General features: G+C 39.4%; 1 protein-coding gene and 1 pseudogene across 1 annotated transcript in view; one reads left to right on the forward strand and one right to left on the reverse strand.

The window, feature by feature from the left end:
- Positions 1–9540, forward strand: part of OSTM1 (osteoclastogenesis associated transmembrane protein 1) — a 41277-nt gene extending 31737 nt beyond the window's left edge. The window contains exons 5-6 of the mRNA XM_065911624.1: positions 112–277; positions 7475–9540. Of these exons, the coding sequence (XP_065767696.1) occupies positions 112–277; positions 7475–7530 (222 nt within the window). The 3' untranslated portion in view covers positions 7531–9540. The remainder of the gene's footprint in view (positions 1–111; positions 278–7474) is intronic.
- Positions 9541–9625: 85 nt separating this feature from the next.
- On the reverse strand, positions 9626–10807 carry LOC136150813 (cyclic AMP-dependent transcription factor ATF-4 pseudogene; annotated as a pseudogene).
- Between the last annotated feature and the right edge of the window lie 11947 nt (positions 10808–22754).

Raw genomic sequence — 22754 nt, forward strand, 5'->3', positions numbered from 1 at the left:
TTAATAATTTTTTAGTCTAAATTCTGGGTTCTTGTTATTAACAAAATAATTATATGAATTTGAAGACAAATTAAATGAAAAGCAGAGTAACAGTGTTTGTTATTGTTTCAGATGAATATTACTCGCAAACTCTGGAGTCGAACTTTCAACTGTTCAGTCCCTTGCAGTGACACAGTGCCTGTAATCGCTGTTTCTGTGTTCATTCTCTTCCTACCTGTTGTCTTCTACCTTAGTAGTTTTCTTCACTCAGAGCAAAAGAAACGCAAACTCATCCTACGTAAGTTTCTTTTTACGATTGTTCTTTTACTTAGATAAAAACCTGTATTTGAAAAAAAAATCTAAGCCTGCTTTAGAAATGATATATACTCTGAGAGCTCAAGGTATATTAGCTTGAAACAACTGTCTTCTTCGAATTTTACAACTCTGTTCGCTAATGGAAGAGATGTGTAAGTTTATAAGTGAATTTATAATCAAACTTTAGTATACAGTATCTTTTAGAAGCTTTAGTTGAGAAAGCTAGATTCCCTGGAATAAAGTTGACTACAACAGAGCAGTAGCAACAAAGGCTTTGCAAAACTGAAATTGCCATAATAGGTAAATAAATAGGAGCCCACTTTTAGGCCCATTTGCAGAACTACCCATGGCAGAACCACTGGACAAGCAGCAGGTAGGGATAAACTGTAGTTTGCACAGAGACAGTTTGTTTATGAACAAATTGGAATTGTAGTTGCAAGAAAGTTATTTGACATATGGCATATACTCAGTATGTGTTAATTCCTTTCCTTTCTCCCTATCAAATAGGGCAGTGCAGAAAAAGCACTAACTAGAAGGTTTCAAGTCACCAAAGAAAAGTGACTTCCAAGTCTCATATGTTTCTTCTGTATTATCAGAATGAAAATATGGGTTTATCCCTGAGTAGTTTTAGTATTTTTAAAAGAGGATATTTTCTGGAGAAAAACATCAGGCTTTTTTTCTCTCAAATATTATTCCTAGTCTAGGAACCTGTGATATAAAATTTCTTTCCCTGTAAATCTTTTTCTGGCATTTCTTCATGATTTATTTAACTCCACTTCTAATTTATCTGACTTAAAAAAAAAAAAGATTACTTGTAGATCAGTTTGCACAATACAAAGAGTTTATCATGGGTGTATTTAGTAAAGTATTTTGAAGATTGTCAGAATTCTGTAAGTATGTCATAACTCAGTCTTAAAAGCGCTTATTTATAATAATAACAAAACATTGCAGGGACCTCACTGTTGAGAAACTATTTTTCAGGGCTTCGTGTACCTTTAAAGTTTAGCATTATATTTGTTTTGCAAATCTATTTAAAGCTGCAGGAGACACATACTACTTCTGATCAGTGTCTTTGTTTGATTGGATTAAAGATTTACTGAGCATGGCCTCTACCAGAACAAGACCCAGTTTCCCTCTCAGTCAGACTCTCCCATCAGGAAGCTTCCTTAAGCCTCTTATCCTTATCCATCAGAGGGTGGACAGAATGAAAAACACAGTCACAGAAAACTAATCAAACTGATCATATGGACTACAGCCTTGTCTAACTCAATGAAACTATGAACCATGTTATGTAGGGCCACCCAAGACAGACGGGTCATGGTGTAGAGTTCTGACAAAACGTGGTCCACTGGAGAAGGGAATGGCAAACCACTTCAGTATTCTTGCCTTGAGAACCCCATGAACAGTATGAAAAGGCAAAAAGATATGACACTGAAAGATGAACTCCCCAGGTTAGTAGGTACCTAATATGCTACTGGAGAAGAGTGAAGAAATAATTCCAGAAAGAATGAAGAGACAGAGCCAAAGTGAAATCAACACCCAGCTGTGGATGTGACTGGTGGTGGAAATAAAGTCTGATGCTGTAAAGAACAGTAGTGCATAGGAACCTGGAATGTTAGGCCCATGAAGCAAGGCAAATTGAAAGTGGTCAAACAGGAGATGGCAAGAGTGAACATCTACATTTTAGGAATCAGTGAACTAAAATGGATTGGAATAGGTGAATTTAACTCAGATGACCATATTACATCTACTACTGTGGGCAAGAATCCCTTCAAAGAAATGGAGTAGCCCTCATTGTCAATGAAAGAGTCCGAAATACAGTACTTGGATCCACTCTCAAAAACAACAGAATGATCTCTGTTCGTTTCCAAGGGAAACCATTCAATATCACAGAAGTCCAAACCTCTGCCCCAACCAGTAATGCTGAAGAATCTTAACTTGAACGATTCTATGAAGACCTTCAAGACTTTCTAGAATTAACACCCAAAGAAGATGTCCTTTTCATTATAGGGGACTAGAATGCAAAAGTAGGAAGTCAAGAGATACTGGAGTACTAGGCAAATTTGGTCTTGGAGTACAAAATGAAGCAGGGCAAAGGCTAACAGAGTTTTGTCAAGAGAATGCACTGGTCATGGCAAACACCCTCTTCCAACAACACAAGAGAAGACTCTACACATGGACATCACCAGATGGTCAATACTGAAATCATATTGATTATATTCTTTGCAGCCAAAGATGGAGAAGCTCTATACAGTCAGCAAAAACAAGACAGGGAGCTGACTATGGCTCAGATCATGAACTCCTTATTGACAAATTCAGAAATTGAAGAAAGTAGGGAAAACCACTAGACCACTCAGGTATGACCTAAATCAATCCCTTACAATTATACAGTGGAAGTGATAAATAGACTGAAGTTATTAGATCCGATAGACAGAGTGCCTGAAGTACTATGATCAGAGGTTCGTGACATTGTACAGGAGGTAGTGATTAAGACCATCCCTAAGAAAAAGAAATGCAAAAAGGCAAAATGGCTAATTGAGGATGCCTTACAAATAACAGAAAAGGAGAGAAGCTAAAGGCAAAAGAGAAAAGGAAAGATATACCAATTTGAATGCAGAGTTCCAGAGAATAGCAAGGAGAGATAAGAAAGCCTTGCTCTGTGATCAGTGCAAAGAAATAGAGGAAAACAATAGAATGGGAAAGACTAGAGAGCTCTTCAAGAAAATTAGAGATACCAAGGAAACATTTCATACAAAGATGGGCTCAATAAAGGACAGAAATGGTATGGACCTAACATAAGCAGAAGATATTAAGAAGAGGTGGCAAGAATATACAGAACTATACAAAAAAGATCTTCATGACCCAGATAACCACGATGGTGTGATCACTCACCTAGAGCCAGACATCCTGGAATGTGAAGTCAAGTGGGCCTTAGGAAACATCACTATGAACAAAGCTAATGGAGGTGATGGAATTCCAGTTGAGCTATTTCAAATCCTAAAAGATGATGCCGTTAAGTGCTACACTCAATATGCCAGCAAATTTGGAAAACTCAGCAGTGGCCAGAGGACTGGAAAAGGTCAGTTTTCATTCCAATCCCAAAGAAAGGCAATGCCAAAAATTGTTCAAACTGCTGCACAATTGTTCTCATCTCACACGCTACCAAAGTAATGCTCAAAATTCTTCAAGCCAGGCTTCAACAGTACGTGAACCTTGAACTTCCAGATGTTCAAGCTGGATTTAGAAAAGGCAGAGGAACCAGAGATCAATCAAATTGCCAGCATCCGTTGGATCATTGAAAAAGCAAGAGAGTTCCAGTAAAACATCTATTTCTGCTTTATTGACCATGCCAAAGCCTTTGACTGTGTGGATCACAACAAACTTTGGAAAATTCTGAAAGAGATGGGAATACCTGACCACCTGACCTGGCTCCTGAGAAATCTGTAGGCAGGTCAAAAAACAACAATTAGAACTGGACATGGAACAACAGTCTGATTCCAAATCAGGAAAGGAATACATCAAGGCTGTAAGTTATCACTCTGCTTATTTAACTTAAATGCAGAGTACATCATGTGAAATGCCAGGCTAAATGAAGCACTGGAATCAAGATTGCTGGGAGAAATATCAGCAACCAAAGATACACAGATGACACCAACCTTATGGCAGAAAGCAAAGAGGAACTAAAGAGCCTCTTAATGAAAGTGAAAGAGGAGAGTGAAAAAGTTGGCTTAAAACTCAACATTCAGAAAACAAAGATCATGGCATCTGGTCCCATCACTTTATGGCAAATAGATGGGGATACAATGGAAACAGTGACAGACTTTATTTTGGGGGGCTCCAAAATCACTGCAGTTGGTGACTGCTGCCATGAAATTAAAAGACACTTGCTCCTTGGAAGAAAAGCTATGACCAGCCTAGACAGCATATTAAAAAGCAGAGACGTTACCTTGCCAACAAAGGTCCATCTGATCAAAGCTATGGTTTTTCCTGTAGTCATGTATGGATGTGAGAGTTAGACTATAAAGAAAGCTGAACACCAAAGAATTAATGCTTTTGAACTGTGGTGTTGGAGAAGACTCTTGAGAGTCCCTTAGACTGCAAGGAGATCAAACTAGTCAATCCTAAAGGAATCAGTCCTGAATATTCATTGGAAAGACTGATGCTGAAACTGAAACTCCAATTTTGGCCACCTGATGTGAAGCACTAACTCACTGGAAAAGACCCTGATGCTTGGAAATATGAAGCGGGAAGAGAAGGGGATGACAGTGTCTGAGACGGTTGGATGGCATCACCGACTCGATGGACATGAGTTTGAGTAGGCTCCAGGAGTTGGTGATGGACAGGGACGCCTGGTGTGCTACAGTGCATGGTGTCACAAAGAGTCGGACACGACTGAGTGACTGAACTGATCTGAACAGTAAGAGTTCATCTGGTTATACAAGTCACAAATCTTGTCTCTGAATTTCTTTTAATGTCTTTCTATTTTCTTAATTCTTTTTCTTTTCTTTTATTTGCCCATTCCCATATTCACTTCCCCACTCCTTTCAACTCATCAGCAAATACTGCCAGCCCTATTTCCAAAAATATATCTTAAATATATTGTCCCTTGTCAGCACTAATTCAGGGGTCCCTTGACTGATAACCTGTACATTAATTTCTTGACCCAATACAATCCATTTTCCATATACCAGCTAGAGTGAATTTTTAAACACAAATTTGACCATGATCCTCTCCCATTTGAGACCCTTCCTGTGTACCTGTTGCACCTAGAATAAAATACAAACTTACTCTAAGGGTCTGTTCTCCAAGCTGCATGTGATCTGACTTCAGTCTGCCTTCCTAAACTACTTGCATGCACCCCTCTCCATACTCATGATGCTGTATGTAGGTTTCTTCTCCTCTCAGACACCAAGTTCATTCACATTGCCTTCCTTCCAAGGCTCTTTTTCTTTTTTTTTTTTTCCTTCCAAGGCTCTTATAATTTGCCCTCCCTGCTTTCCTTGACTGGCTTCTTGTCATCCAGGTCTTAAGTCAAAGACCTAAGAGACCTTTTATGACCATCCCCCCAACCTAAGAATACACCCTTCTTTTAGTTCTTATACATCATCTTTCTTTAATAGCATTTAATTGCTGTCTAAATGAACTTTTCCACTTATTTTCTACCTTATTTGTTTGTCTACCGGGACTCAACTGTAAGTTCCATCAGAAAATGGATTTCGTTTATCTTGCTCACCTGTATCACCAGCATCTAGAAAGTACATGGCCCATAATAAATGCTCAAAAATATTTGCGGAATAAAAGAACATTATACTTAAAGTTAGCAGTTCCTAGAGTGTGTTCCTCAAAATACTAGTCCTGTAAAATTCCTTTACATGAGCTTCATAGTGTACCTGAACGTTAATTATATCCCCCAAACTTGACAATAGGACCTTTGCATAATACCTATTAATGTTTTGCAGAAGCATTGTTTATGAATTAAATGATGAATTTAAGGAAATGCTTGCATAAGCAAATAATTCTTGTGCTGTTACTTCATGGAAATTTTAATTTGCTTTTCTTTATGCTACCATTTTATGCATTCCCATTCATCAAGTCCATGGGAACTAGGGATTTAAAAAGGAGCATGGCACAGCAGATGCCCTCAAAAAATATACCGACTATAATCCAGTCATTACAACAGATGTAGTAGAAGTGCATAAAGTGTGGTGGACTGCAGAGAAAGAGAAGATGCACCCGGCATTAGGGATGTTGGAATTTACCATTAGATGATCCCTGGGGTAGTTTTTGGATGATGTGAAGATTTATCAGATAGAGAATAAGGAAGCAAAGAAGTTACAGTTATATGTGGGTGTGTGCCTGCTAAATCGATTCAGTCCTGTCCGACTCTGTACCGCTATGGACTATAGCCTGCCATGCTCCTGTCCATGGGATTCTCTGGGCAAGAATACTGGAGTGGGTTGCCTTGCCCTCCTCCAGGGGATCTTCCCGACCCAGGGATCAAATGTGCATCTCCTGTGGCTCCTGCATTGTAGGCAGATTCTTTACCACTGAGCCACAGGGTAATGGTTATATGTACTCACTGGTGTTGCTACCTGATTGGTTTAATGAATTTGGTAATTAGAAACTAGATTATGTTTAATAATTTAAAATTTTAATTTCAAATTAAAATAATTTTAAAATTATCAAACAACATAATTAAAAAAAAAACATTTTGATTAAGTTTGCTTCCCAAATCCACTGAAGGCTTAAGAAGACTATCTTAGGTTGTTTTTTAGTTTAAGTTCCTTTTAAGTTTAGGCTGAAGCCATACACTAGTCCGAAGAAGTCATGTAGTCATCTTGCACTTTAGAGTGGTCAGGGCAGACCCTGATAGAAACTAGAATCATTCTCATCCTTGGCCATACATCAAAGTTGTCTGCAAAGCTTTCAAAAAACAAAAAGAAAAAGCACAGATGCCTGAATACCACTGGGAACCTAAATCATAACCTCTGTTCTAGTGTTGAGAACCTCTGAAGTAGAGAGATTCCTTAGTTTTCCAGTATAAGTTACCTTCGCTATGGCATGGTTGTTTTTAATTTCTGGAAAATGAGAAACATGTTTAACTATAAGAACAAAACATATTACCTAGCCAATAACCATGATTTTCTTTATTAACTCTAATGACTCAGTCTTATCAACACCATAATCAAAATTGACTGTATATATTTTATTAGCAGCCATTTATGTGCAGTGTGTATAATATCCAACTCACTTTTCTTTGTAAACCGTTTAAAACTTTTAAACATTGCAGTTATTTCACTGAATTCTTTCAAGAGAAACTTAGATTTGGATTTCTAGATTAGACTTCTAAATATATAATTTTATTATACTTTATAGCACTTCCATTTTTTAACTAGAGTACTTTCACTTATATAACATATTTAAGATTGTAAGATTCAGAATGACATAACTTGTCTGTTTTATTTGGTACTGCTTCTAACAAAGTCATGTGCTTCTAGCAAAGTTATGTTTTTGAGTTTAGTAGAAAAAAACAGATGTAGATTTAATTCTTGTAAGATTGAATAGATTCAGATTCAAACATAGAATTAATAGATGAACACTGTAGTTTACATAAAATAATGAATTATCATGTTTGGAGAATGAAATTTAAGTTAAAATATCATACTTTTGATTTATGTAGCGAAACGTCTCAAGTCCAGTACAAGCTTTGCAAACATTCAAGAAAATTCCAATTGAAACCTACAGAATGGAGAATCAGCATCTTATCCCATGGGTGAATGGTGGAAGACACAGCTTGGTCAAAAAGAAGATAAACTGTGATTTGACAAGTCAAGTTCTTAAGAAATGCAAGAACTTCAGATTTATTTTTAAATAAGAATTTTCCATTTTTCTTTCCTTTTCCACCCCATTTTTAAGGGTTTGGGTATTTTTAATTTCCAGGCATAGCAATGTTGTCTATTTTAAAGTGTATTTGTTAAAATAACAAAGGATGCAAGAACAATCTTTGTTTTATTTTGTAGACATATTGTTACTGAGACTTCCCGTATGTCCTTGGTTAACATAGTATCTCAAATAGCAAAGTTTTTGAAAACTAACATTTAAAAATTAATCAGTTATAGCAAAGACTTTGAAAAAAATGTACTTGCCAAAAAGTAGCAAGTCCAAAGATTAAATTTCTCATCATTGCAGTGTTATTATCACATATATTTAATATGTCATATATTACAATTAATATGTAATTCCATCTCTAGTTTCCTTAAAGTCATTTTTGAAACCACTAATTACAAACCTCCCAAACAATTTTTAGAACTGGGAAGGCACATTACATTTATCTTTGTAAAAAGATTTATGATAACTGGTTTCTTACTTGACTTTTATAAATAGTATTTTACACCTTATTTTTGCCTTTATTTCATAAGTAATTTGAAATCACTGGACTGCTTTATTATATTTAGGGCAAGATGGATTCTTTTTTATACCAGGGATTTGCATTGTGAAATATTAAGTTATTTGGCAATTTATAATTTATTACTATTTTAAATCAAATGTAGCATTGTCACACTGTATTTAAATTGTGCTTTTTTTTTTAAATAGGGATTTTCTCTTGGAAGATATGGGGAGTTTTGGAAGAGAGGAAAAGGAGGAGTAAAAAAACCCTTAAGATTCAGAAAATAGGGACCTGAGGGGATGCTCACTCTAAGACTATTGAATGGTTTATACTGCAGGCATGAGTCAGTAGAGTCTGATACAGAAAGCAGTTCAGCTAAGATGATGCTTATTTTTCTAAATTATTAATATCAAATGAAGGTGATACATTATTAAAATTAAGTCAGATATCTCACAGTTGAAAATTAATTCCTTTTTGAAATGTTTATATCAACCTTTAAAAAAAAATTCAAAATTGTTCACGGTTTCTTCCCTCAGGTATTTTAGGTGTTTCATTTATTAATTCCTTCTCGCCATCTTGGTGGAAATAGGTTTTCTTTCTTTCCTTTTTCTTTTTTTTAGGCTTTGTTTTAAATGTTGAAAATATAAAGGCTGCTCTATATAGAAACAAGAATTTGCTTAGTTGGTACAAGAATCTGAATCCCTTCATACACTGTAAAATGTTCTTATAGAGAGACAAGATAATGTTTTTTATTCTTTTTTTAAATGTTTACCATATATACAGAGTGAAAGAGAAGGCTCACTCTTGGATATGTAACATATCCAAAAGCTGTTACAGTTTTTCTAGTCTGCTGTGATCTATTTAAAATGTGCTGCTGTTTGTTCTGCTGTTACTGTTCACGCTGCTAATGCTAATAGCACTATCTTGATTTGAAGCATATAGTTGAGGGCCATTGAAAGCAATCCTTCATTAATGCAGATAAAATCAGTTTACATGTGCAAAGTAACAAAATGGCATTTTTGATTCTGTAAGAAGTGACTCTTTGAGCATCTTTTAATATTACGTATTTCTGAAAACCCTGGCTTTTGGATATGGCTGCTAATAAGCACTTTACAAAAGAAAAGGCATTCCTTTAATATTTTTCTGGTTGAGTCATTGCTCTTTAGAAGTAGCATCAGCAATAGATTTCAAAAATAAGTATTAAGCACTATGCTAAAGTGTGTAAATATTTCATTTGTAAAGTCATATTGAAAAATTCTTTGCATAGTTCTGAATTCTTAGATTCATAGTATATGTGTGTGTACCAGAATATCTTTAGTTTTTTGACACTTTGAAATAAAGGAAATAGCTTAAAGTAATTGAAGTGCTGTATTTGATTTTTAAATACATTTTTTTTAACTTCACACATAACTGAACATCACATTTCAATTTTCAAGTACTGAGTTTCTTTTTTCTTTTTTTTTTTTCACTACAAAATAATTTATTAAAACACAGCTTCAGCCTCCTATATACAAGCACACATACTCCTGACTACCCTAACTAGGGGACCCTTTTCTTCTCCCTTGCCTTGCGAACCTCTTCTGTTAGATCTTTAAGATACTGGATCTCCTTGGCCAAGGAATCTGCCTTCTCTTTCAGAGCCTCCTTCTTCTTTTCTAGCTCTTTACATTCACCAGTGAGAGCCTCCTGTTCTGCCCTCTTCTTCTGGCGGTACCTAGTGACTGCTGTCTTGTTCTGCTCCATTTTCTTCAGCTTCTTGTCTAGCTTCTCACCTTTTACTTTTGCTGCTACCATCTTCTCTCCAGGAGGGTCGTAGGGTTTGGGGTGGGAAGAGCCACCGAGGGCACCTGGAGATCGCAGGCTCTTATTTGGAGAGCCCCTGGAGGTGGAGGGGCTGTGCTGGGGAGAGCCCAGAGAGGAGTCAGGGCTCATACAGATGCCGCGATCATTATCTGAGGGGGCATCCTCCTCCTTTATGCACTGAGGGATCACAGTAATGCCAGTGGTGGAGTCTGGCTTGCTATCTCCTTCAGAGATAACCACTTCACTGCATAGCTCTAAACTAAAGGAATGATCTGGAGTGGAAGACAGGGCCCTGGGGAAGGGGGAAGAGGTTGCAAGAAAGTGAAGGGGGCACCCTGGTCAATTGCTGGTAAACTTTCTGGAAGATGGCCAATTGAGTTCACTATGGGGGGGGGGGGGCTCCTTGTTAGTCGCCTGGAGTAGGGGATCAAAGAGATCACACATGTCATCCAACGTGGCCAAGAGCTCATCTGGCATGGTTTCCAAGTCATACTCAACAGGGTATCATTAAAATCAAACTCCTTCAAATCCATTTTCTCCACCATACAATCTGTCCCGGAGAAAGCATCCTCCTTGCTGTTGTCTGAGAAACTGACCAACCAACCCATCCACAGCCAGTCACTCGGAGGAGCCTGCCTTAGCCTTGTCGCAGGAGAACCCATGAGGTTTGAAGTGCTTGGCCACCTCCGGGTAGTCATCCAGGAGACCTAAGCTCTCTTCAGCCCCCAAACCCGACGGGTCGAAGGGAGACACGTAGTCCCTCACGAACACCTCGCTGCTTAGGAAGCTCATCTCGGCCATGTTGCAAGCTTTTGGTGCTTAATTCGAAGGTGTCTTTGTCGATTACAGCAAGGCTGCTGCTGAATGCCCTGAAGAGCACCATGGCTTAAGCTGCTGGGGGTTGCCGCTGCAGAGCCTGGTGCTGCTGCCGCCGCTGCAAAGGCCAAAGGCCGATGCTGCCAAGGCACTGCTGCCTCTAATGCGCTGTGGTGGCCCGGACCCTGAGGGGAGCGGGAGGAGAGACGGTGCGCACTTGCCGGGAGGAACTACATCTATAGGCGGGAGGAAGAAAAAATGGCCAGGTATTGAGTTTCAATATGTACTTTTGAAAGGACATGCTGGGACTTCCCTGGTGGTGCAGTGGTTAAGACTCCGTGCTTCCAGTGTAGGGGACATAGTTCAGTCCCTGGTCAGGGAACTAAGACTGAACATACTCTGTGGCCAAATTAGTTAATTTAAAAAGTACCATCTATCTTATAACTTTGCTGCAAATAGAAATGTACTTTTGGATGAAGATAATGATGATTTAGATTTGATAGGTAGAAATAACATCAGCTCTCCCACAGTGCAACTCTAAATCAATGAATAACAGAGTTTAGTTGGTAAATGTTACTTCTGTGGGACACTAATGGGATCTGTTTCACAGATGGGATCTGTTTTCTAGTGCAGTGTACTCCCTATAAAGTGAAATGTTTTCCCAGAGCGTAGGGGTTAGGGGAGCTGACTCTCTTCATGCAGTTGAAAATCCACATATAATTCTCCAAACTCAACTTCTAATAGCTCACTGTTGACCAGAAACCTTACTAATAACATAGTCAATTAACACATATTTTGCATGTTATATGCATTATATACTGTATTCCTACAATAAAGTAAGCTGCAGAAAAGAAAATGTTATTAAGAAAATCATAAGGAAGGAAAATACAAATATAGTACTGTACTATATTTGTTGATATAAGTTTATGTCATCTGTTTACAAGATGAATTGTCTGTCAGTAATTACATCAATATTGTCTCATATGGTACAAGACACTAAAGATGTTATTTGTATTACTAAAGATCCTGCATGCTACAACTAAAGATCCCATGTGCCATAACTAAAGACCCAGTACAGCCAAAGAAGTAAATAATAATAAAGAATAAATTATAATGTTTCCAGAAGAAAACATGGAGATAAAAAATTTTGGAACTACAAATGGGAGGATAGGAGATACAGAGGAAACAGTGAGAAGATTTAATTTAAAGTTCCTGAAGCAAAGAAGAGATAAAAATGGAACAGAAACAATTTTTGAAAAGATAATAGCTGAGAATATTCCAAAAACTGGTGAAAAACATGGTCACACATTAAGAAGTCCAAATAAAATTTAAAACAAACCCCCAAACCTAGTCACATTCATAGTAAATTAAAACTAAGGAGAAAATCATATAAACAGCTAGCGAAAAAAAGGCTTACCTTCAAGAGAACAGTAATTAAACTTATTGTTGATTTCTCATGAGAAATAATGAAAGCCAGAAGTCAAACTGAATATTTTCAAAGTGCTAAAAGAAAGTAACTGACAATCTAGAATTCTATGTGCAGCAAAAAGTGTTCTTCAAAATTAAAAGGGGAATAAAGCATATCTGGGCATAAAGGCTGAGAGAATTATTACAAACAGGCCTGCATTAAAGGAAATACTAAAAGTAGGTCTTCAGGCAGAAGCAAAATGAATTTAGGTAGAAACCCAGTGATGTAAGAAGAAAAGATTGATGAAAAAGATAAAATAGGTAAGTCTAAATAATTATTGACTGTATACAACGATAATGCCCTGTGGGATTAAAATATACGTAATGAAAACAACAATGGCATAAAAGTCAAGGTCAGATTCTTGGAGTTAAAATGTTTTAAGGTATTTGCATTATCTGGAAAATTTCATGTGGGGATTGGTAAATAATTTTGTTTTCTTTAAATTGGACTTAAGGTGCATTCTGACTCAGATCCAATTTCATTCCTTTCATGACATCTTTTATGATTTTCTTCTGCTCTTGACTCTTCATATTTAAGAAAGCAGTTTGTCATAAATGAAAAAATAAAGACTTTAGAATCAGACCTGGGATTAAACTCCTGGTTTTCCCCTTTCTTGGACAATTTACTTCCCCTTCCTCGAACAAATGGGAGGTACTAATACTGGCCCCACGAGATTATTGAGCAAATTACATGAGATTAGGTATATGAAGGGCAGTGTGCAATACCCCACTGTGGTATTAAGTACTAAGCAGTACTTCATACTGCTTCATACTGCTTAGTAAGTAGTAGTCTTTTTCTTTTTCACAGTAATACTCACAAACCGCAGTACACAATTTGGCACTTGATTAGACACCTTCTCACATTGTTTCCTAGGTTTCTTATGTTTATCCCTCCTCTCCTGACTAGACTAATCTTTTCCAGTTCAAGGACTATATCTCCATTTCCTCTTGTACCCGGTCAATGAATGATTTTTGGAGTCAGGGTAACACTTTTTTGAAGAAAGTAAGTGGAAAAACACCGTGTTTCCCTGAACTACACACTGTTTCGTAGCAGATACACTCAGAAGGATGTTTGAGACCTTGAAGAAAAGTCCTTCAACTGCCCTTGAAAAATATAAATGGTGAAAACACAACTATTTAATGGAAAGAGAAAAGTGCTATCTTACCATTCAGGAACCCTCCAGTTTAAGCACTGAAGATTCCAGGCTGGAACCAGTGCCAAGGATCACGGATTGCTGCCATTAAATCTAGCATCTTAAGTTACATACAATACCTTTTCTGGGCAAGAGTTCCATCTGCTTAATCTCTACTAAATGAGTGTGTATTAGATCTGACTCTTGAAAAATACCAAGTTAAATCAGACAGTTAAAATAAAACCAACATCATGCCCATAACTGGTTTAATTTATCTTTCCTTTCAGTAATCCCACACATTACCTACTTATTTGCTGTAATAAACATGCCATTCAGCTAAAATAAGATTAACTGCTTAAACCGCAGCATTACAGGCAGAGAACATTAATGCCGCTTTGTGTTTCATTGTAAGATTCAGCAGTTAAACGATATGGTGGTGTCGTTTCTTCTTTTGTAATCAAAATGGTTTCACTTAGGGTTAGTGCTCCCCAGCCAATTCTCCTGATGGAACATTTGAAGCAGCACATTTCTCTGTCTAGGTTACAGCCTGGGAGCAATAGCAGCCTTCAGAATCAAACCTGTTGGCCTCATCAGCACTCAAATTGCATCACTCTTTGTGAAGCCCCCCTCTGCTCTCACAGTGATGAAAATCTTGCCTGCCATGCAGACTGTGGAAGGAAAATTGGAAGGGGGCTTGACCATGCTTCTGGAAAATAGCACTGTGATGACTCAGGTGTGATCAGAATTGAGAAAATTAACCCAAGCGTCCCACAAGTGACTGTACACTTGGCTGTTCTCTGCATCAAGGTCAAATCCCATTTCAACAGATTTTTCTAGATGATTCCAGCCCCACTTATCTCTCATTTCTTTGAACTCTAATTGTAATCATAGTTCTCCCTACATAACTTAAGGCTGATTATTTACTGATTTATATAATTCATATCATTGTTCTATAGGGGCTAAGATTATCACTTCAGTAAGACTGCAGGCTCTCAGAAGTCAGGGACTAACATTTGTATGGTCCTGACCCCCAAAGAAGGGCTCAGTAATTGCTCCTTGACAGAAGGAAATAACCTGTGTGATGTGACCCTTTATGACTCTACCTAGATAGTTCAGGGTGGGGACCATCAGCCTCAGCTGAGACTGCAGGGCACCCCATTCTCATCATGCCTTCTCCTCTAGGGAGCATGTTCCGTTTTCATGGTTCATCAAAAACAAAGGGAGTCAACATGGTGACCAACAGATTTTCCCGTCCATTCATTGATTTATTCCTTCAGTAAAGGTTTATTAAGCACCTGTTGTGTGCTAGTGGGTTTCCCTGGTATAAAGCATAAACTGTAGTTGGTAAAGAATCTACCTGCAAGGCAGGAGATGCAGGTTTGATCCCTGGTAGAGAAGATCCCCTAGAGAAGGAAATAAAAACCCACTCTAGTATTCTTGCCTGGGAAATCCCGTGGACAGAGAACTCTGGCAGGCTACAGTCCACGGAGTCACAAGAGTCGGACACGACTTTGAGACAAAACCACTATCACCATTGTGTACTAAGTCTTACTTCTCAGCACTCTAAGAACTGAGAAACTTCTTGCTGACTATTTTGAATGAAATGGGGGAAAACAGTTTAAAAGAACTAGAAGAAAACTTCTTTATTCTTAGACACTTCCCTTCAACCCCAACTTTTGAGCAGGAGCTCACTTCAGTAGAGTTTCCTTTTGCCATGTTTATTTACCACTTATTCCCGTTCTCTTCTCTCCTTCTACTTAAATTGCTGTGATGGTTGGGAGGGTTCCTACACTGCCTCCCTGGCTGTGACAATAGCCGGCTATTGAATTTTCTTGTGTGAAACTGGTTTGCTCAGGTCTCTGTTGTGCAGACTGCACTTGCTATGTTGGATGGGTTCCAGCATGCCCCTCTGGCTAGGATTTAACATGAATCTGGATTCCTCAGTGGGCAGGAAGAAGGTGGGGAGGGAAGAGGGAGATTAGGTGGGTTCTGCCCCCTCTGCCCACGGCTTCTGATGAAGTTTTAATCTGTCTTGGATATACCTCCACCTCCAGCCTAATAATTGTTGACCAGGTTTTGACTCTTCCAGGGAAAATCCAGAGCCTCGATTGCCTGGGAATCATCTGAAGCTGGTTGGGGAGTATCAGAACAGCCGCCATCTGAGCTGGACTTCTTGGGAAACCTGAGATCATGCCCTTGACAGCTGTGAGACCAATAGTGATCCAGCCTACTCCCTTGCTTCCTTCATTTTCCTACTAGAAATGTGGTTATACTAGAAGGATCGATTTAGAATCGAGAGGGATCTTAATCACCTCTATTCCAGGTCTCCTTATTTCTCAGGTGTAGAAATTACAACTAGTCAAAGTGGTTCACACAGGCAGATAGAGCCATAGTGGTAGGACCAGAGCTGTGACCCAGGTCCCCTGACTCCTGGGCGGGAGCTCTGATATGCTGTGCCTTCTCTCACAGTTCCCTTCTCCATCACTCTGTTCCCATATCTCCTTTAAGTGCCTCTCATCTATTCCTTCCCTCTTGACTGACTCACTGTTTTTCTTCTTACAATTTCAAAAGCAAAAACTACCAGTACAAGAAGAAAAACAATAAAAATAAACAAAACTGACTTCCTCAACATCCTCCTAAACACTTTTGATTCATCCATAGTTTGCTAACAAATATTTCTTAGATACCAACCTGCTTAAGCACTCATTTCTTTGAATTTACAGTGGACTCTTAGAAGTTAAGTTTATTTCTATTAGAAAGAGCATGTTGTTAACTTTCTTCCTTCTTTTTTTTTCAGTTCAGACTTGTAAAAGTGACAGAAATCCAACTCAGACTAGTTTAAGCATTAAAGGAGATTTATTGGATTACATAACTGGGAAGTCCAGGAATTGATCTAGCTTCAGGTTTGATTGGACTGAGGTGTTCTTCATGTACACCTTCATGAAAAAATAGGGCTGCAGGCAGTCCCCATTCACATAGTATTTCCAAAAAGAGAGACCCCTTCTCCTCCAGCTCCAAATTAATCTCAGAAAAGGGCTCTAATTGACCCAGGCTGGGGCATATTCCTTTCCCTGGACCAATCATTGTGCCCAGGAGAATGAGGTGGTGTGACTGGCTGGGCCTAAGGGTCTATGACTGGCTGCTTCTACCGCTACTTCCCTCCCCTCCCCCATCTGCCTCCCCATCAGTGTATTCAAAGGGCAGAGTCCTACAATTTGGCAGCTTAGCCAGTATCACATGGAACGATAAGGGAGCAACTCCCTACAAAAAGAAACTCTTTTGAGAAGACAAAATTGGTAGCTTCCTATTTTAAACACCTTCTCCCTGAAAACAGTCTACTTTTGAGTCCTTCAGAGCAGATCTCTATCAGTAACCTTTCCGGTCCCACTGGATACCTCACTTTTCAGTACCACTGACAAAGTCCATTGCAGTATCTGCATACTGGGTTGAATTCCACTTTCTCTCTTTCCTGACCACTTAACAACTCACCAGGGTTAATATCTTTCTATTGCAATTCTGATCTTACCTCTTCATCTACTCAAAAATCTTTGACACTCCAGTCCTATGAATTATGGATGGCCGCAGGGCAACAGAATGAACTTGTCAGGCAATGTTCGTGGCTATTAGCTGAATCCATACTCAGTAGTCAAAGATAAACCTCAGACCATTATACCAAGCTGTCTCCATCTCCCAGATATGACATGTATTCTGTAATTCCAGTTACAGTAAATGTTATTTTAATCTGGATTTGTGCTCTGAGTGTTGGGCATGTTTGGGCAGGTGCAACAGTCTCAGACAAGGTCTACTGATTACTCGTGTTTGGAAACCACACTCTTGAGCAGAGTTTAAGGTGGGGCAAAATGAGACAGTACAGTTTTCTGGTTTTCTTTTTATACCATACCATGTCTGAGAAGCTGAAAACCACTTTAAAATGCTGTCTTCTACTGTTGGGATGGCATTGGTTTAAAAAAAAAAATCTCTTTGCCTCTCTTTCGCTATTAACTGTAGAGAGGAAGGAGAATGGTGGAGAGGAAGATGTCTTTAACAGAAACTGCTCATTGCCCCCTGTGGTAGTTCTTCATTTCTTTCATAGTTTTTGAAACTTGCACATGACACATGACTTCTCAGGATAAGACAACATTTCCTGTCTTCCCTGATAGAAGGGGGGCCACCCGACTGAGTTGTGGCCCATGGGCTTTCAACAGAAGGGTCGAATGGCAACTAGGATCCTTGTTTTAAGAGAGAACTAGTGGAGGCAAGTTCCCATATTCCTCCTTTACTCTCATACTAATAGCACACTTCACTTCACTTCTGATGTCAGGTGTGTGGGTTTTGCATATGTTGAGGGACTGACTCTGTGGCACCCTGTTCTGACACTACCTGGAGACAGCCTCAGATCCAAACCTCACTTTTGAAGTCAATCACAAGTTCCAGGTTGTTATTTATGAAAAGTCACGCTGACCGCAGGCAGGAAAGCGCCAGCCGGAAAATGCGGAAGTCCCGGATAAGACATCCGCCAATCAACAGCCCTTTGCCAGGCAGACTGATGGACGCGAAGGCGCCAAGACTCCGGCCAATCAAATACTGACATGAGACCAGACAGTCCAATTAGCACCCTAGAGCCCGAATCTAACCACATATGGAAAGGTCCCGCCACTTCCGCATCCGCCAGGGTATATAAGTGTCGCCCCACTTCCCGCAGGTTGCAGACTCCCGTTTTCCCCCTGCTCGCGCTTGGGAGTTCTTCCCGGGAGCGATTGCCCAATAAAGCCTCTTGATACTCCGGCTCTCTTTGTCTTGCTGCCGCGTTCTTACAATTTATACTTCTGATTGACTGGCTATAATTGAGTCCCCATGACTCTCTCATAAATGGCTCAAAGAACTCAGGGAAACACATTGACCAGTTTATTATATAATTAAGGATATGGTGGAGGATGTGAATGAAGAGCCAGATGAAGAGATACCTAGGAGAGGTCCAGAAGGGCCTGAGTGCAGGAGCTTCTATCCCTGTGGAGTTGGGGTATGTCACCCTCTGAACTTGGAAATTCTTCAACACTCCCCCCATCCACCTCACATTCTGGGGATTTTAAGGAGGGCTTGGTAACATCAATTATTAACTCGATCTCCAGCCCTTTTCCAGACTTTCCCAGAGGATGCGATTGGACTTGAAGCTCCAATCTTCTAATTATAGATTGGTCTTCATGGTTACCAGGCCAATTCTGAAGCTATTCAAGGGCCTACCAAGAGTTTCCTCATTAAAACAACAAAATTCCTATCACTCAAAATTCCAAGGGCTTTAGGAGCTCTGTGTCAGGAACTGGGGTCACAGACCAAATATTAGAACAAAAGATGCTCCTAGTGCTCTTATCACATAGGAAATTCCAAGGGTTTTAGGAGCTCTGTGCCAGAAACTGGGAGGCAGAGACCCAAATATATTTTCTATTATCTTACAAAGTCGTTTATCTTTCTCCCCTTCCTCCATCCTGCTGCTTGGAATATGGCTGTGATGGGTAGGATTCCATCTTGAAAGAAAAGGCAAGGGCCATACACAGCATAGCCACAAGTGTGAGTCCTTGACACCATGGAACCCCCTACCAACTCAGGCCTGACCACTCAGATTTTATATGAAGGAGGAACAAACTTCCATGCTGCTTAATCTACTATTGTCTTGAGATTTTGGTCATTCACAATTAAGCCAATACCAATTGATTTAGTATATTTCAGGTGGAGCAGATGAGCAGAAGAATTCTATTTTGTACTGAAGGACAAAGACATGTGTCATGTCACTCAGCAAGGGGTGAGTGTGTGATAGCTGGGGTGAAAAGGGTGAAAAGTGAAATAATCATTTTGATGGGATTTGTAGGAGCAATGATACTTCCTAAAAGAAACAGAGGCCAAGAATTTTGAACTCTTTTTTTCTCTATTACTCCTTAATCTTAAGCCAGTGCAAATCCCGTGAGCATTCAATAGCCATATTAAAATAATAATAGTGTTCTATAATGTGTTTGACTTTTAGTTTCACAAATATGAAACACTGAACAATTAATAGAGAGAAACATGCATTATCACATAGTTTGAAAACTGAAATATATTTTAAGATAGATGATAATAAAAAAGAAGTGCTCCAACTTATTGACAGTCTGCTCTTTTGAGCACTGTGCTGTGCTAAGTATTTTACGAACATTATTTCGTTTAATCCTAATAATAACTTTATTTGTTAAATGAATTAAATACTCTTTAGCTCCATTTTCTGGATGAGATACTTAGAGGTACTTAACTGATACTTGGAGAGAAAGGTAAAGCATTCCCAGAATCATACAATCGATAAGAGCAGATTCCAACACCCATACTCCTAAGCAATACTCTGACTGAAGTTGTGAAGAAATATAGTATACCAAATCAAGATCTCTTTTAATAGTTTCATGTTGAAAAATGAGTTTTAGTTGGTGTGTCAGTCAGGTTCCCCACAGATAGTTCAATGGAGAGATTGTAATAAAGGGACTACCTCCAGGGGAGTGGGCGGGGTTAAGGAAATGAATGAAGGATACTGAGGCACTCAGAATCTAGCACCAGCAGGAAGCCATTATTTCTCTTAGGGCTAAAGGGGAAGAAAAAGTGGCCTTGGAGTCTGGCCAGATTTGGAGCTCCCTGAGGGGAGCCATAAGGGTGGGACATCACAGCGACCAAGAGAGACACAGCTACTCAGGAGGGAGGGTGGAGAATAAAGCCTGACACCTCTCTCCTCCCGCCTTCTCATTGGAAGGGGAAGTCTCCTTGAGCGCAGAGCAGGGCTGGGAAGGACGTTGAATAGGTCTAGAAGGCAAGCAGAGGAATTAAAGCCAGCACAGTCCATCTATGAGCTACAAGAGCTCTGTAATCCAACCATCGTTCAGATTTTTCTAGAAAACGGATTCTTTGGGCAGTTCATTGAGGGAAAAATTCCTTAAGACTGAGAGCAGCTCTCAGTGCTCAGGATCCACTCACTTCCTTACTCCGCTTCCAAAAATGACCCTGCTTCAGAAGTCTACAGGGCAGTGTAGGCAGTTCAGCCCTGCAGTCCCTGGGTTCTTTTCCTCCCCATGGCCTCTCTAGTGATTCTTTAGAACAGTCTCAGCCTGGGCTGCTTTATCCCTTCCTGCCTCGGGAGGAGAAGCAGCTGGCAGAGTAAAGAGGTGAGTAAATGGTGGTCAGACAAAAAGCTGCTTCAATGATTAAGACGTTTCTTAGTTGGGCCCAATCTAGTTACTTATTTTCTGAAAATCCATGGGAACCAAAAGCTTGTTTTAAATTGCAGTAGACACCTCTTAAAAGATAAGCAATGATGGGCTAAGGCCCATACCACTATCAGTTGTGTGTATCTCATATTATTCACAATTTTTTGTTAAAAGAAAGTAAGAGGGGTGCAGGGAACCTGTGAGAAAATATTTTGTGTGAAATGAAGGATTCATGAATCGATTATCTTTTGACTTCTGAAGAAGGAAAAATTCTAAACTTTGTAGCTTTTTAGAGAATATTTTGCAGGCATTAGCCAGGAAGAAAAAGTGGTATATAAAGAAAAGGAAAAGGCAAATTCTGGTTACTTAAGTCTCGGGGAAGCATGAGTGAGTGAGTGACACTGCCAGCCTACCATGCAATCTTGTTTTAATGAGAAACGGTCTGAAAAAACTCCAGCAGCCCACACAGTCCAAATCAGGGCTTTTATAAGCAGATATTGCCACTTTTCCCTGGAGAAGGGAATCGCAACACACTCTAGTATTCTTTCCTGGCGAATTCCATGGACAGAGGAGCCTGGCAGGCTACAGTCCATGGGGTCACAAAAGTCAAACACGACTGAGCGACTTCATTTTCACTTTCATTGTCACTTTGGGGCCACTAGGGAAAAAAACCTTTAGGCGAATTATAAAATGGTACCCTTAGGAATTATGAAAATTATGTCATTCTACTTTTCAAATACATGGTGATAAATCCACATTATATATCTGTTTTTGTGGTTAAGTTTAATTTTTAAAGTATTTTTAAAATTATATTTTGGTAAATTGTTTTTCTAACTTTGTGTCCTTTCACAAAGCAATTTTGTACTATTTTTCTGTTTGTTTTAAGGACTTTTATATTTATATAAAGTAATAATTCCAGTTCTGGCTTCAGTAGGCAAAAACCCCAAAATTAAGGAGAGAAGAATATGTCTTTCTTGCTGAAAAAGCATATATTTCTGGTCCTTATATTTTCACTTGGGCTTTTGCCATGCCACCAAAAAAAGAAAGCGAAGCTCTCTGAAAAATGGTGATGTAGATGGGGAATTTCTTTTGGTAAAAAGTGCTTAAAAGGAAAGTAGAATTAGTCATCCCCCTAAAAAAGGGTCTGCAGAATTACAGTCTTCAGAGATGCTACTCCCTCTCTCTCTGGGATTCATAATATATATTAACACAGTAAAGGCTCTGAGAATTTCTGCAAGAAAGTTACTGCTTAACATTTGTTTTACTCCTCATTATTTTTCCTTCTACAAAGCTCTATAATTTCTATAACCATTGAATTTATTAAGAAAAAACAAAAAGGATACTTTGGGGAATGCTACCTTGAGCTGAGGTTCCCCTAACTACAGTGTGTGTGTGTATGAGTGTTAATCACTTAATCATGTCTGACTCTTTGCAGCCCCATGGAGGGTAACTCACCAGACTCCTCTGTCCATGGAATTCTCCAGGCAAGGATACTGGAGTGGGTTGCCATTTTGCTTCTCCAGGGGATCTTCCCGACCCTGGGATCGAACCCCAATCCCCTGCATTGTAGGCAGACCCTTCACTGTCTGAGCCACCAGGGAAGCCCCTAACTAGAGTATAGCTCACTGTGAAGATATCTTTATCAAATTGTTTTGGAATTTTTAAGCTATGGCAGCAAGAGTCTGGATTCAAGAAAGGTTCTATGGGGACCAAATCTCAACTCTAAGCGGGAGAACTGGCCTGTGTGGCGTGTGCCCATCACCACCAAGAACAACAACATCTGAGACCCTTGCTCCGTTCTTTACCCTCTTCACACCTGAGTTCCTGAGAAGTTCCTGATGTCCTCTGCCCGAACTTTCCTCTTATCTCTTATTTTTGGCCTATTAAAAATCCTCCGGGAAGGCGTGGGGGTGGTGAGATGACGTGAAACAAAGAACACTTGATATGCCTCTGTGTCGGCTCCCGTCCCCTGCTCTCATTCACATCTACCCCTTACATCCTATCTCCTTCCAGCCACTCCAGAAATAATCCAGCCAGAGTCAGTTTATCCTCAAGCCCTGGCACTGGATTGTGCCTACTCACTAAGTCATCGAAGACATATTTCTGGCCCCCGAAGTAAGGCGAGGCAGGCAGTGTGCC

The sequence above is a fragment of the Muntiacus reevesi genome, chromosome 19 (genome assembly GCF_963930625.1).
Source record: "Muntiacus reevesi chromosome 19, mMunRee1.1, whole genome shotgun sequence".
Classification (NCBI taxonomy): Eukaryota; Metazoa; Chordata; class Mammalia; order Artiodactyla; family Cervidae; genus Muntiacus; species Muntiacus reevesi.